Source organism: Sinocyclocheilus rhinocerous, unplaced genomic scaffold (genome assembly GCF_001515625.1).
Source record: "Sinocyclocheilus rhinocerous isolate Xijiao unplaced genomic scaffold, SAMN03320098_v1.1 scaffold430, whole genome shotgun sequence".
Lineage (NCBI taxonomy): Eukaryota > Metazoa > Chordata > Actinopteri > Cypriniformes > Cyprinidae > Sinocyclocheilus > Sinocyclocheilus rhinocerous.
Window position 1 is genome coordinate 458,105 of NW_015668442.1, and position 14,988 is coordinate 473,092.

Below are 14,988 nucleotides of genomic sequence, written 5' to 3' on the forward strand. Positions count from 1 at the left end.
ATATATTATGTAAACACAAACTTTTATTTTGGATGCGATTAATCGTTTGACAGCCCTAGGCTGCGTTCCAGACAGTTCACTTTTAGACACGCACTCGCGAACTTCCCTAAGCACTTCCCCACTGGGGAATCCCCGCCGCCATTTTGAAGTGCGTTCCACTTCATCAAGTATGTTATATGTATACATTAAATATTTCCATTTATATATAATATAAATTATATAATTAAAATAAATTATATATAAATATTCATAAAATATACATATGTGTGTGTGTGTGTGTATGTGTATTTATATATACACAATAGATATACACAGTACACACACATATATTATGTAAACAAAAACTTTTATTTTAGATGCGTATATATATATATATATATATATATATATATATATATCACAGTTTCCACAAAAATAGTAAGCAGCATAAATTAATTACATTCTAAAATACATTCAAATGGAGGGCAGTAAGCTATTTTAAATTATAATAATATATTTTACTGTTATTACAGTTTTACTTTATTTTTCCAATGAAATAAATGCAGCCTTTGTGAGTCAAGACTTTTAAGACTCTTTAAAAAAATTCTTTTTTTTAAAAAATCTTATCAACCACAAATGTATATATGTATATGTATGTTTGTATGTGTATGTGAATCTCTGTTGACCTCTGTACAGGTACAACACACCCTCACCTGAAGAAATGGATCCATCAACTCCCTCTGACAGCACAAGGAAACCAAAGCAGGTACACCCTCACTGCAGGCATCATGCAAGATTCCAATAGTACAGCTCATGTTAAGGAAAAAAAAAAGACTACTACTAATGTAATATAATATAACATAACATAACATTAATAACATGAAAAATTAATTGAAATTTTATCTTTGCCACTCAATGTTCTCTGGATTTCACTGTGTTTTTGTGTGAATATCTGAACATGTTGTGGACAGGCAGACACAACGCCCAATCCTCTGGCCACAGAGGAACTCAACCTGCTCGCTAAACTAATGGGTGGAATGGAGATGGAGAAAATCTTGAATGTGGACGCTGGTTTCAAAGTGAACCTGTTAGCCTTAGACCAGAAGGAGGAGGGCATGTAAGCATTACTAATCCATACATAATCCTGCAACAAGCCACACACAACCTCGAAGGCATGCTTGATTTTCTATTGTACTTTTATGTTGCTTCTTTATACTTTTTGGATCTTATATATAAATATAAAATGTAAAATATAAAATAATATATTAAATAAAATAAGTTTACATTATTAAATTTTAAGTTTATTCAGAACTTTGAGTACAATAATAATAATTTAAAAAAAAACTTTAACTAATTTTTGCTTTAGCTAGTTGCCAAGGCAATGGTTCTTATTTAGTTTAACAATGTACTAAAATAACTCAAACTAAAATAAAAATTTATAAAAACTATAGAGGCATACTTACTTATGCCTATTACCCCTACTGGGGCATAGGCCACCGACAAGGGTTCTCCAGGCATCCCGGTCCTGGGCCAGTCTCTCCAGCTGTCCCCAAGTGCAGCCTGTATTCTTGACATCGGCTTCCAGGTCTCGGCCTCTCTCTCTTTCGAGGTCGGCCTCTTTCTTTTCCCTTGGGGGTTCCATGTCAAGGCTTGCCTAGTGATGTTGGAAGCTGGTTTACGGAGAGTGTGTCCTAACCATCTCCAGCGACGTTGAATGATCTCTTCGTCTGCTGGTTTTTGGCTTGTGCGCTGCCAGAGTTCCTGGTTGCTGATGGTATCGGGCCATCTGATCTGGAGAATGCGCCGCAGACATATGTTGATAAATGTCTGTATCTTTTTGGTGGTGGTTACAGTGGTCCTCCATGTTTCAGAGCCATAGAGCAGCACTGACTTCACTTTTGTGTTAAACACCCTGATCTTTGTTTTGATGGACAAGTCTCTTGAGCTCCAGATATTCTTTAGTTGGAGAAAAGCTGTCCTGGCCTTGCCAATTTTTGCTTTCACATCGGCGTCAGTTCCACCCTGTTTATTTACGATGCTGCCAAGGTATGTGAAGTCGTCTACCTCCTCTAGCGGTTCTCCTTGCAGCACGATGGATGATGTGTTGTTAGTGTTGACCTTCAGGACCTTGCTCTTCCCTTTGCGGGTGCTGAGGCTAAGGTGAGTGGAGTTTTCTGCCACAATGCTGGTCTTTTCCTGCATCTGCTGCTGGGTGTGGGAAAGAAGGGCCAAGTCGTCCGCAAAGTCAAGGTCGTCCAGTTGGTTCAATAGAGTCCACTGGATGCCGTTTCGCTTTTCCGCTGTGGATGTTTTCATGACCCAATCAATGGCCAGCAGGAACAAAAACGGCGACAACAAACAACCCTGCCGCACTCCTGTTTGTACCAGGAAGGCGTCTGTGAGTTGACCGCTGTGGACCACTCTACAAGTCAGTCCCTCGTAAGAGTTCCTGATGATGTTAGTGATTTTCTCCAGCACCCCGTAATGTCTAAGCAGCCTCCAAAGTGATGCCCTGTCCACGCTATCGAACGCCTTCTCGAAGTCAATAAAATTGATGTACAGGGATGAGTTCCACTCGAGAGACTGTTCCAGGATGATGCGCAGAGTTGCGATCTGGTCCGTGCATGATCTATCTTTGCGAAAGCCAGCCTGTTGGTTTCGTAGCTGGGGGTCGACAACGTCCTTCATCCTTTCCAGTAGAATCCTATTAAAAACCTTCCCTGGGATGGATAGTAGTATAATCCCTCTATAGTTAGAACAGGAGCTCAAGTTGCCTTTCTTTGGTATCTTAATGAGATAACCCTCTTTCCATTCTGTGGGTACTTGTTCTTCTTCCCAGATCTTATTAAAAAGGGGGTGGAGTATCTCTACTGAAGTCTCTGTGTCAGCCTTTAATGCCTCTGCTGGAATACTGTTGGGTCCTACTGCCTTACCGCTTTTCAATTTCATAATGGCTTTACAGATTTCTTCCTTTGTTGGTGCACTACCGTCTATTGGCAAATCTCTATCTGCTGGTTGGATATCTGGTGGGTCCTGTGGGGCTGGCCTGTTAAACAGCTCCTCAAAGTGTTCAGCCCATCTTCTCTTCTGTCCTTCATCATCATTTATCTGTTTTCCTTCCTTGTCTTTTACTGGTCTTTCTGGTTTACTAAACTTTCCAGCTAACTTTTTGGTGGTGGCACAAGTCTTTAATGTTTCTATTTCTGTCTGCTTCTTCTGCTTCTGCTATTAGGGTCTCTACATGACACTCTTGTTTGCTTGTGTATATTGTTCCTGTGCCTTGGCTTTCTCTGCACGTGTGCGGCTGTTGTTTATTTCCGCTTTCTTATTTTTTCTGTTCTATTTTCTTCAAAGGGTCTTCCTAGATCCACTCCTTGTGATTGTATTTTAGTGGGCCCAAGACTTCTTGGCAGGTTTTCTTCATCGCCTCATTTACCGTCTTCCATTTCTTGTCTACCGTTTCCTCTTCATCATCTTCTTCCATTTGTTCTTGCAGGACTTGAAATTTGTTCGCAAGTGTCATTTTAAATCCCTCCAGTTTGGTTGAATCCCTCAGAAGTGCTGTGTTGAATCTATATTTCCGATTTGACTCCCTTGTCCAATTTCCCCTAAGTTTCAGCTTTACACGGGCGACAAGGGGATGGTGGTCCGAAGCAACGTCAGCGCCTCGTCTGACATGCACTTGGAGGGACCTCCTAAATTTCTTGGTAATACATACATGGTCAATCTGATTCTCGGTGGAGAGGTCCGGTGATATCCAGGTAGCCTTGTGTATTTGTCTGTGAGGGAAGACGCTTCCTCCTATGACTAGATTTTTTACAGTGCAAATGTCAGCTAACCTCTCTCCATTTTCATTCATCTCCCCCAAGCCCTCTCGTCCCATGACCTCCTCATATCCCAAGTTGTCTCGCCCGATCTTTGCATTAAAGTCTCCCATTACCATGGTGATGTCTCTTCCTGAGTGACTGTCAATGATGGTCTGCAATCTGTTGTAAAAGTCTTCCTTATCTTCCTCGCTGTCATTTGTTGGGGCATAACACTGGATAATATTCATGTTTAGTCTTCTCTTCTTAGTTCTAAATGAAGCAGTGATGAGTCTTGGTCCATGTGCCTCCCATCCAATGAGTGCTCTCTGTGCAGTCTTGGAAAGCATGAAGGCCACTCCCTGGGGTCATTTATCTGTTTTCCATCCTTGTCTTTTACTGGTCTTTCTGGTTTACTAAACTTTCCAGCTAACTTTTTGGTGGTGGCACAAGTCTTTAATGTTTCTATTTCTGTCTGCTTCTTCTGCTTCTGCTATTAGGGTCTCTACATGACACTCTTGTTTGCTTGTGTATATTGTTCCTGTGCCTTGGCTTTCTCTGCACGTGTGCGGCTGTTGTTTATTTCCGCTTTCTTATTTTTTCTGTTCTATTTTCTTCAAAGGGTCTTCCTGGATCCACTCCTTGTGATTGTATTTTAGTGGGCCCAAGACTTCTTGGCAGGTTTTCTTCATCGCCTCATTAGCAGTGATGAGTCTTGGTCCATGTGCCTCCCATCCAATGAGTGCTCTCTGTGCAGTCTTGGAAAGCATGAAGGCCACTCCCTGGGTGTGTGACGCATTTTCTTCCTCATGTCCTGAGAACAGCAGTAATTCTCCAGTGGCGAGCCTTTTCTGGCCGGAGTCTATCCATCTGGTCTCGCTGACGCCAAGGATGCTGATGTTATAATTCCTCATTTCCACTGCCACCTGTGCTGTCTTTCCAGATTCGAACATGGTGCGCACATTCCATGTTCCGTTGATGGTGGTGGTCCTGGTGGAAATTATGGTCTTTTTCCTGGTAGCTTCCAGTGTCTGGCTTTTATTACCCGGCCTCTCCCAGAACTGATAGGTCAGTTGAAATCCTTGTTGGCGTTCCTGTAGCAAGATCTTTTTTACGGGGAGGGGTTGCTAGCCCTTCGCCCAACCCTCCTCCTTTTACATCCGGCCTTGGGACCGGCAATGGCGGAGTTTAGAGGCATACATACAAAAAAAAAAAAACTAATACAAAATGACAAAAATGCACATACACACAATATGGAGTGTTGCTAGATATGTTTGGGTACAAGCCCCAATATTGGTAAATCTTTATATGTGAATGTGAATTGACCTGAGAATAATTTTGTATTATATATTTCAATAATCAAGTCATGTGTTCTTTCTGTCAGCTGTTTAGAAAAAGAACTAGTGATACCAGATTCGTAAAGTTCAGAAATTGTTTGTGATTCAGTTTGATTCATTAGCGAGTGGTTTCTCACAGCGAAATAATAATGAGATATTTTATAAGAAAAAAAGAGTGTTGGGTGAGTTGGATATTTACCTACAATCCAATATAGAAAAAACTTGCAAATGTCTTGCAAAGAATAAAGAAATAAATAACAAAATAAGTTGGGTAGTATGTAGTTTTGTTTTTTTTTCACAAAGGGCTGATTGAAAATCACAGGTAAACATTTTTGTTATTTTAAATAACCAATCTCTTAAAATGTTTTTCAGTGGAATTTCAGAAGAAACGGCACATCAGTCATCTAGAGTCTTTAACATACAAGCCACGCAGGTGCTGTGCCATGCACTTTACAAATCTGCTCATGTCCTCGTTTACGTTATGTTGTTGCCCAGGGCTGGGAATGCTACTAGTAAAATCTACTATCATTTACTAAGAAACAGCAGCATTGCTCCAGGGGCGAGCTTAATTTAGAGCTTTTTGGCATATGATTTTAATTCCTATCAAATTTAAGTTACTGGGAAGTTAACACCAAAAGAAGCAACCATTCAGCAATGGTAATTCAGGAATGTTTTATGAGTTTGGAATAATATTTTAGCATTACCTGCCCTAGACACAGTTAAGTACATATAAGTACATACTGAGTTTGTGGTAATCTCAAACCACATCATTAGATACCTTTTTTTTTTTTACATTAGTGACACTCTCATAAATTTACTAATAATAATTTATTAACACCAAACTCTAAGTTTCAGTAAATGGCTCAAAATAAATCACTTTTTAAAAAATGTTTACCTTGGTATTCTCAGGATCAGCTGGCCAGTACTGAGCTGGCACGCATAGCAGGACAATTTGATGAAGGGGGAGGCCTGACAGAGGGACCCGGGAACGACTTGCTGGCTATGATGGATGAGCTCTAAAGGTCAGTGACTGTAGACTGTGTGTCAGGATACATGTGGTAATTCTGAAAGGTTACAGAAAAATATGGTAGGTTTGGAAATGCCTGGCATTTATACGTTCAAAACATGATTAAGAACAAGCTGGAAGCAAAATCGCATTCTAATGGGTTGTGTTTATGATTTCCTAAATTATGTGATGTTTTAAACTTTAAACTGGTTGAAAAAATGTTTGAAAAAATGTTGAAAATTAAAAATGTTGACCGTTTCTTCTGAATTCGTTTTCATAAAACACTTGCGTCTATAATGTCAGTTTAATATGTCTTATTTGATTGACGGACAATGACTGATTTATCTCTTTATCTAGTTTCTTTGCAGCAAAATGAAAGTCAATCATTTTGAGTTCAGTGGAACAGACTGAAGGCGTTTCATTCTGCTGACAGAAAACCACACCAACATACATTCAGACAAGTGTCAACAATATCACCTTCAATATAAAGAGACTGAAATGTTGAACTGTGTTCTCAGGATAATTTATACATGTCAGATTGGGGCAAGATGTCACATGGGTTAGATTTATTTTTATTTCTTTCTTTCTTTCTTTAGGCTATTAATTGACATTCTCTGTATTATGTTTTCCAAGTCAGCACAAAACTTTTAACAACGTACATTTTAATGTATAGCCTATGTACTGTGTACAATAATGTTTTAACATAAAAGTCTAAAATGTAAGCACATAACAAATAAGGTTGTGGGAGAAGAAAAAACATTTGATACAAATAATTAGCTACAGTTAAATCACAAGAGTAGTTTGGTATTTTTGCATGTTATCTTTAGTATTTTTACTGTTCCGATTTAGCCATTAAATAACATAATAACGTTACTGGTATGTTGCTTTTTCCAGACAGTATTTCATATATCAAACAAAGCAATTCTCAAATCAACAGCAGATGCCCATTGTGACAACGTGCCCCGCTACAGCAGTGAACCTTTTTCTTCTTGATCAACGGCTGAAATAGCTGACTTTCAATAATAAACTTACCCTGAGAAATCATCACTGAAAAAGGATGAAAAACTAGCCCTAGTTTCTCCTACGTTTAACTCGCTAGACGGAGCGCGAGCGATTTCAATCCGGAACGTCTTGATGACGTCACTCTCCTCTGAGACAAAGCGCGGCGCTCGAAACCAGGATGTAAACATGATGTTTTGTGCATGTTAGACAACACAAAGCAAGGTAATAAAACAAATACTTTTACCTCAAGTGGAATTTATGACTGATTCTGCGTTAAAAATTACATTATTTTGTAATTATTTCCTCTCTGAATGAAAACAAATCTCGCGTGCCTCAATCTGCAGTCTATGGCCTCAATAAAGACGTTAAAGATAAAGTTGTAGGAAAGCTTAATATTTGCAAACGTCTTTTCGTGATTCGTGACTAGTATCGTTTTCAGTGATCACTAGTGACTGTTCGTTAAACAGTACTTCGCTCGATACTAATATTTTTCTTGCATGTATCTAGGTAAGTTAGTTATTTAGTCTTTGCAACAAGTCACTATTTCAATATATCAATAGCATATAAGTTATATATATATATATATATATATATATATGAAATGTAACTTATGTTTGTGTTACTTTTTGTTGTATGTTTTTGTGCTTTAAAATGGCTTTAAATACTTTGATATTTTGTTATATAAGATAAATACATCCATATTTATCCATAAAAGTTCATTTTTACTGAATTTGACATTATTGCTTTTCATTCTATATCACACCTGGTTAGACAACAAACTTATTTGGCACATTTCCCATGCAATGTTGTGGTTTGTCTGTCAGCAGAGCCTCTCAGAAACCTGTAATTATCATTAATTATGTGGAAGTGTGCACATGCTCAAAAACATTTAAATAGAAACGTTGAGCAGGTAGCTAATGGTGTAATACAAATCATACATTTATTTGGGGCTACCTTTTTATAATTAATTGGCAGAGAATCACAAGTTTGCTTTTCATCTTCTTTGGTGTCATAAAAAGAAACAAAAAAGAAAGTGGTTGGTTGTTAAATTACTCCCACTGTAAGACAGATGACATTGTCCACATGTTAATGACTTCTCTGTGCACAGGTGAACATGGACGTGAGCCATTCCATTCGTGAACGCACCATCGCCGAGAACAGTCTGGTGATTCTTCTTCAGGGTCTGCATGGCCAGGTGACCACCGTTGACCTGCGAGACGAGAGCACGGCGAGGGGACGCATTATTAACGTGGACGCTTTCATGAACATCCGGCTGGAGAAGGTTCTGTACAGGGACAGACGTGGACGTGTGTCCAGTATGGACGACTTGTTCATCACGGGCCGAAACGTGCGTTATGTCCACATCCCAGACCACATGAACATCATAGAGACAATAGAGACCCAGCTCGCCAAAATACACCGCGTGCGAAACTTTGGAGCAAGCGGTGGACGCAAAGAATACTCTAAGAAAAAAATTTTTTTATGAGAAACTCACGTTTGTCTTGCAAATATATGGTTTTGTAATGCGCAGTATTAATTTTCATTAAGTAATGCAGTCATGGAGCAAAATGTAATGCATAGTTTACTAAATGTTGCTAGTTGGTGACTGAAAGAGCTCTGAATATCATCTCTAGGAAAAGTGTGGGAAAAGTTATTTCTGTTTACTCTAGTGGTTTGAAAAAGCAGTAAACGGTGATATAACCATTGATCGATGAGTTCCTTAAGTTGACATTGTGTTTGTTTAAACAACACATCTTTTTACTTTTAATATTTGTTCTGTCTCTTAATTGCAATGTCAATATCTCTCAACCACAACTATCTCTTAATCACAATAATTATGTTTATATGCAAATATTGGTACTTTACAGCCTTTATTTGTGCAATTCAAAACATTGTTTTCAGTTTAATGACTGTTAATGTTTTTTGATTGCTGAAGTTTCATAAGATCAGGATTGGTGATAATTTCAGACGATCATATAAATAATTAAGAGAACAGTCCTGGATTGGATTGGACAGTAATCTTCTAACATGGCAAGCTGTTGGAGATAAAGATATACAATTACATAGTAACTCGAACTGTATGCATAGTACAGTATAATGAGCTGTCAAATTAGTACTAATTTGTAGTAGTTCACCAAAAAATGAAAATGTGCTGAAAATGTACTCAGACCATCCAAGATGTAGATGAGTTTGTCTCTATATCATAATAGAATTGTAGAAATATAGCATCACATCATTTGCTCACCAATGGCTCCTCTGCAGTGAATGGGTGCCGTCAGAATGAGAGTCCAAACAGCTGATAAAAACATAACAGTAATCCATATCACTCCAGTCCATCAATTAATGTCTTGTAAAACAAAAATCTGCATGTCTGTAAGAGACAAATCCATCATTAAGGCCATCCCCTGTTGTCCTCTCACATCAAAATCCACCAACATATTTGTTTAGAACAGTTTTTAACTGTTTATGCTTGTAAACGGTGCTTGATCTGTGCATATTTCTCCCCTGATTCAGATAAGAATACTTTTTTCACTGTTGAAAGCAATATTATAGATAGAGGACTTGTTTTTTTAAGCCAGAAGCAGCGGATTAAAGGTAAAAACGCCTTAATAATGGCTCTGTTTTACATTTAAAATTTTGCGTGAAACATTCCTTTAACCCGAACCTTCAGATTGGACTAACAAACAGAAGGAATTCAAATGCTTTTGCCTCCTAAATTGTCTGTTTTTGTCTCAGTTTGTGGCCAATGTGGCAAGAGATTTTACATCTTATTTTGCTTCCAGAATGCTACATATGTTTTGGCATTGCGTATGAGGATGCAGGATTTTCAGTGACCACATAATCATCGTCCTTGCAATGACTCAAACCTCATTCCTGTCCGGACACAGGAATATTCTGGTAAACAAAAAAAACATTGCACAACATGAAAATTACATATGCTGCTTATGAAGAAACTTGAATCCCAATTAGGGAAAAATCCTTTTTAAGGGTTTGAATGCTGGTGCATGATGTTCAAGGTGTTCAATCTCAATGGGCAATTCAACTCAACTTGTATTTAGCTTTTTCCCAGCATGCACCTGCCGATGTGAGTATGCTGCCCACATTATGTCCTTTTATCTCCATCAGACTCAACTTATCTGAGGAGCACGGTTCACAGGTTTTCATTGGCTGTTGCTAAGCTTAGGACGCCATTCGGTTAAGAGTCGCTTCAGGTGTTTAACTCTCGTCAGACGGGAACAAAAAGAGCTCTTTTAATCCAGCCATAGCCTGAAGCGTCAGGCGCTGTGCCCACTGCAGACATTTCCTGTTCCACCCCGCAGGGTTAACCCTCAACAGACAGATCTTTCTGGCATGCTCGACGTGGCCCGTCCCAGAGGTTGGGCGGTCGGCCTTATTCAAGCCTGCACACGCTGAAAGACACATCATTTAGGGGCGTGTTTGAATGTTGAAAGTGAAGACAAACCGAAGCATAAAGAGGCTGGGTTCAGTTTTACATTTGCCACCTATTACTTTTGAGCTCTGCATGTTGTATAGGACATTTATTTTGGCTTCCTTTATAAATATTCATACATAGTTTAAAGAGTTTTCTGAAGAAAAAGTGAGAAGGGCTTGATCATGCAAAAAAGTATTTTAATCAGCTGGTGTTTTAGAGATTTTAATGTTCTCAGAAATGCAAAGTGGCACAATATTGATTCTTAATTTTGGGGGGAAAAATGAACATTTAAAATTACCAATGCATTACAAATACACTAAAACAGTAATACTGTGAAACATTATTACAATTTAAACTAATTGTTTACTATTGTAACATTTTGTAACATAAAGTTCTTAATCTCTTTTTCATTTGAACTTTCTTTGATGAATAGAAAGTTCGAAAGAACAGCATTTATTTGAAACAGAATGATACGTATTTACTTCTGATCAATGTAATGCATCCATGTGTTAAAAATATTAGTGTAATTTATTTTATTTAAACTTTAAACAGTAGTGTGTATGAGAAAATGTAAAACTATGACACTTATTTTTGTTAAATGTTTTTGTGTTTGTGCTTTCTTTGAAATGACTAAAAATAAGTAAAGGTTTAATATTTTGTTTTATAAAGCAAAATACATTTATTTATTAATTTAGTTTAATTTTAGAGTGGCTTAAAAAATTAGAGAAAAAAAAATGTAACATGATTTTAACATTTCATTCTACTTTCTAAAAACTTCATCATATGAATCATATGATTAATTGTTATTTCATTGAGAGCCTTAGTTTTTATCAGTAACAAATAAAGACATAAATTAAGAAATAAATGTAAAAAAAAAAAAAACTTTTTTTTTTCCATGCAATAAATAGTTTTTGCTTTTGTATTGGATCTTTCTAGAGTTTTTCCTCAACATTGTTGTCTTTAGCAGCTCACTGGTATTCTCTGTAAAACTGATTTGGACCTATATTTGTTGTGAAAAGCATTATATATAAATTTGAATTGAGTTCTCTGCAGGTTTATACATCTAACAGTACAGATAACATTTAAATAATTTAGTACAACATACCAATTCTTTAATGTTTTTTTTTTTTAATTATCTTCATTTTCTTACAGTATAAATGGGGTTTGAATTACATAGCCTTCATGTATTACAAAGGGGGTCTTTCACATGGGGAATGTCATATTTTTGGGTCCTTGGCATTAAAACGTTAAAAATATTTTTGAGGCCACTGTATAGTGTATAAACTACAATACTAGACCATACGTACAAAGTATTTGAGCTGCTACATTTAGCACAGCGTCTATAGTCTGTCTAAGCTTAAAGAAAACATGGTGTATGTTTTTCTGTGGTTTACACACCCACACAACACACTCAAATATACATGTGTGGACCTGAAGAGGAGGTTTACACTGATCTGGTGGCCAGCGGGCGTGAAATGTGGCCTGGATCGCACTGCCATCCCGAGGGTGTAAATTCTAGTCTCATGTCGTTTGCCCCTCCCTGACTCTATTTTCCCCTCTGACAGGAAACCTCCCTTTGCCCAAACTGCTTTCCTATGGTCTGGTCCCAGTGAGAGAGCCGCTGTGTATGTGTGAGTACAGAGGGCTGCTGCTTCTCCTGATGTCAAGCACAGACAAGTGTGAGTAGAGCGAGAAAGAGCGTGTGTTTGGAGCTAAAGCACCTCTCAGCGTTTTGTGTTCCCGCTTCATCTGCCAGTGTGTGAGGCCACTGCGCCTCTGGATACAGGACTCAACTTTCCTCCAGCAGGAGAGTGGATAGAAACGATGGTTCGTTAGAAAAGGTAAGACATCAAATAGTTCATTTTTGTTAAAGGAATAAAACATCAAAACTATCTTTGATTTCAGAAAATGTTTCAGATATCAGATGAATCAAAAATGTAATATGGGTGGATTAGTTTAGTTTAAAAGAGCTTGCTTGTTTCTTTTAAGCAATTGGAGATTTTTTTTCTGCCAAAAAATATAACCAGGTGAAAAATCCCACAGATTTACACTGAAGGAGTGACTCTAGTCTTATCAACCAGAAAACAAGAATATCACCATATAAACCATTTAAAAACCAGAATATCACCATATACTGCAAATCGTTTAAAAATCAGAATATCACAGAGACTTACAAGGCCGGACTCTTTTGACCCTAGCAACTGCCTTAAAAATGCCCTAGCAACCACCCATAACATCCTAGCAACTGTATAGCAACACTTTTGCAACTGCATAACAATGCCCTAGCAACCACCCACAGCAACTGTGTAGAAACAGATTAGTAACCACCTACAACAGCCTAGAAACTGCATAGCAATGCCCTACCAGCCACTCAAAACACCCTAGCAACTGCGTAAAAAACATAGCAACCACCCACAATACCACTACATTGCAAGAAAATACTAACAAATACCCGCAACATCTTAGAAACTGCATAGCAACTACTCACAACAGCCTAGACATTGCATAACACATTAGCAACGCCCCAGCAACCACCCACAACACCCTAGCAACTGCGTAGAAACAACCTAGCAACCACCCACAACACCCTAGCAACTGCATAGAAACAACCTAGCAACCACCCACAATTCCCTAGCAACTATATATTAGTGTGTTATGCAATTATTTATTTTATCAAGAAAATACTATACATTAAAAGGCAGTGACTCTTTGCAAACCAAATTTCTTACATTCTATAAATGACTGAATACTTAAACCTCTTGGAACAGACTATAAACAAAATCACTGAAAACATGCATTAAAACCCCTTTTTGTGGTCTAGCAGCTAATGTTGTTAATAATGTAACTATGTAATACCTCTTGAAAAAAAAAAGATGCTTTTAAAGATTGCTGATGGGAGAATATGCAGAAAAGCATGAGTTCAGCAGGTTCTGCTGCTACATGCCCTTCTGCAGGTTTGCTCTTCTGGGAAAGGCTCTGAAAGGTGTCTGATGGTATGTTTGGGAACTGTCGTTGACTCACGGCTGTGGGGCAGAACGCAGGTCATTTAGCCACTGTCTGGTATGCTGTGTCACTAATAGGAATATTTTTGGAACTTGTGGCATACGTCCCACGCTAATTGGTACTTGGAGCAGGACTTGACCATGTTTACAAGCTTCTAGTGTAATCTCATATTCCTGGTATCCTAGTTCCTGTTTGTCTTTTGTTTATGTGAGGGAATGTAGTTTGTGTTTGCTAAACCACACTGGAGGGGCTTTACAGGACTGCAGAGAATAACAAAACTGAGACGACAGGAAAAGCATTTTTTGCATTTAAAGTATCATGAACATTTTATTGTTTAAAATATGCTCTTTGTTTAGATAATATTTGCTAATTGATTATATAAAGTATAATTAATTACATTTTTTTATTATTATATTACTATTACGTTCAATAATATTTATATGATCATTTTTATATGATCATCAAATTTGCACATATGCTAATTTTTTTTACATGAAGTATTATAATTGTTACCATTATTATAACAACGTTTTTAAAATTAATATTATTATTATAAATAATAATAATAACAACAGTATTAATAATAAAATCATTATTATTAGTGCTGTCAAACGATTAATCGCGATTAATCTCATTCAAAATAAGTTTTTGTTTACATAATATATGCATGTGCACTATGTATATTTATTATGTATACATAAATACACACACATACAGTATATATTTTGAAAATATTTACATGTATATAAATTTATATATTTATATTCTTATATTTTATATTATATATACAGGGCTGTACGTTAACTTTTTTTTCACATAGCACTGGTGCTAGTAAATTTATTCATCGCACAGACCAGGTTTTTCAATATATGTCGCACTGTACAGCCCTGATATAAATATATTTAATATATAAACATAACATATTTTTCTTAAATATATATATGCATGTGTTTGTATTTATCTATACATAATAAATATACACAGTACACACACGTATATTATGTAAACAAAAACTTTTATTTTGGATGTGATTAATCGCGGTTAATCGTTTGACAGCACTAATTATTATACAATTATCGTCGTCATCATCACCACCACCATCATTATTATTAAATACTACTGTATGATTCTATTAAATTGAATTTTTCTTGTTTAAAATATGCTCTTTGTTTTGATAAAATTTGCTAATTGATATTAAGTATTATTATTATTATGTTCAATAATATTTATATGATCTTTTTATATGATCATCAAATGTGCTTGTATGCTAATTTTTTATATAAAGTATTATAATTGTTACAATTATTATAACAGAATTTTTTAAAATAATAATAATAATAAACAATAATAATTTTATTATTATTATTATTATTATATAATTATAATATAATTATCATCATCACCACCACTATTATTATTATTAAA

General features: G+C 36.7%; 3 protein-coding genes across 5 annotated transcripts in view; all 3 read left to right on the top strand.

The window, feature by feature from the left end:
- LOC107734049 (protein OSCP1-like) overlaps positions 1-8,311 on the top strand; it is a 12,722-nt gene extending 4,411 nt beyond the window's left edge. The window contains exons 8-12 of one of the 3 annotated variants that reach the window (XM_016545920.1): positions 676-745; positions 951-1,096; positions 5,492-5,552; positions 6,029-6,141; positions 8,236-8,311. In XM_016545920.1, coding sequence (XP_016401406.1) covers positions 676-745; positions 951-1,096; positions 5,492-5,552; positions 6,029-6,139 — 388 coding nt within the window. In that variant the 3' untranslated portion in view covers positions 6,140-6,141; positions 8,236-8,311. Of the gene's footprint in view, positions 1-675; positions 746-950; positions 1,097-5,491; positions 5,553-6,028; positions 6,142-6,482; positions 6,758-8,235 lie in introns of those variants that run through there. The other 2 variants (XM_016545919.1, XM_016545921.1) reach the window with 2 other exon arrangements.
- On the top strand, positions 7,260-8,613 carry LOC107734016 (U7 snRNA-associated Sm-like protein LSm10). Its single transcript, XM_016545872.1, has 2 exons — positions 7,260-7,307; positions 8,236-8,613. Exons 1-2 carry the CDS (start codon positions 7,260-7,262, stop codon positions 8,611-8,613), a joined length of 426 nt encoding a protein of 141 aa, XP_016401358.1.
- A 3,484-nt stretch (positions 8,614-12,097) lies between these two features.
- Positions 12,098-14,988, top strand: part of LOC107734025 (protein eva-1 homolog B-like) — an 8,738-nt gene continuing 5,847 nt past the window's right edge. Inside the window, exon 1 of the mRNA XM_016545880.1 lies at positions 12,098-12,401. The gene's annotated coding sequence lies outside the window, so the exon portion shown is untranslated. The remainder of the gene's footprint in view (positions 12,402-14,988) is intronic.

What these genes read in the sequence shown, in the direction of transcription:
- LOC107734016 (XM_016545872.1), top strand. Translation starts at nt 7,260, where the DNA reads ATGACGTCACTCTCCTCTGAGACAAAGCGCGGCGCTCGAAACCAGGAT. An exon ending in GCGGCGCTCGAAACCAGGAT is followed by an intron (nt 7,308 to 8,235) that starts GTAAACATGATG and finishes CTCTGTGCACAG; the next exon opens with GTGAACATGGACGTGAGCCA.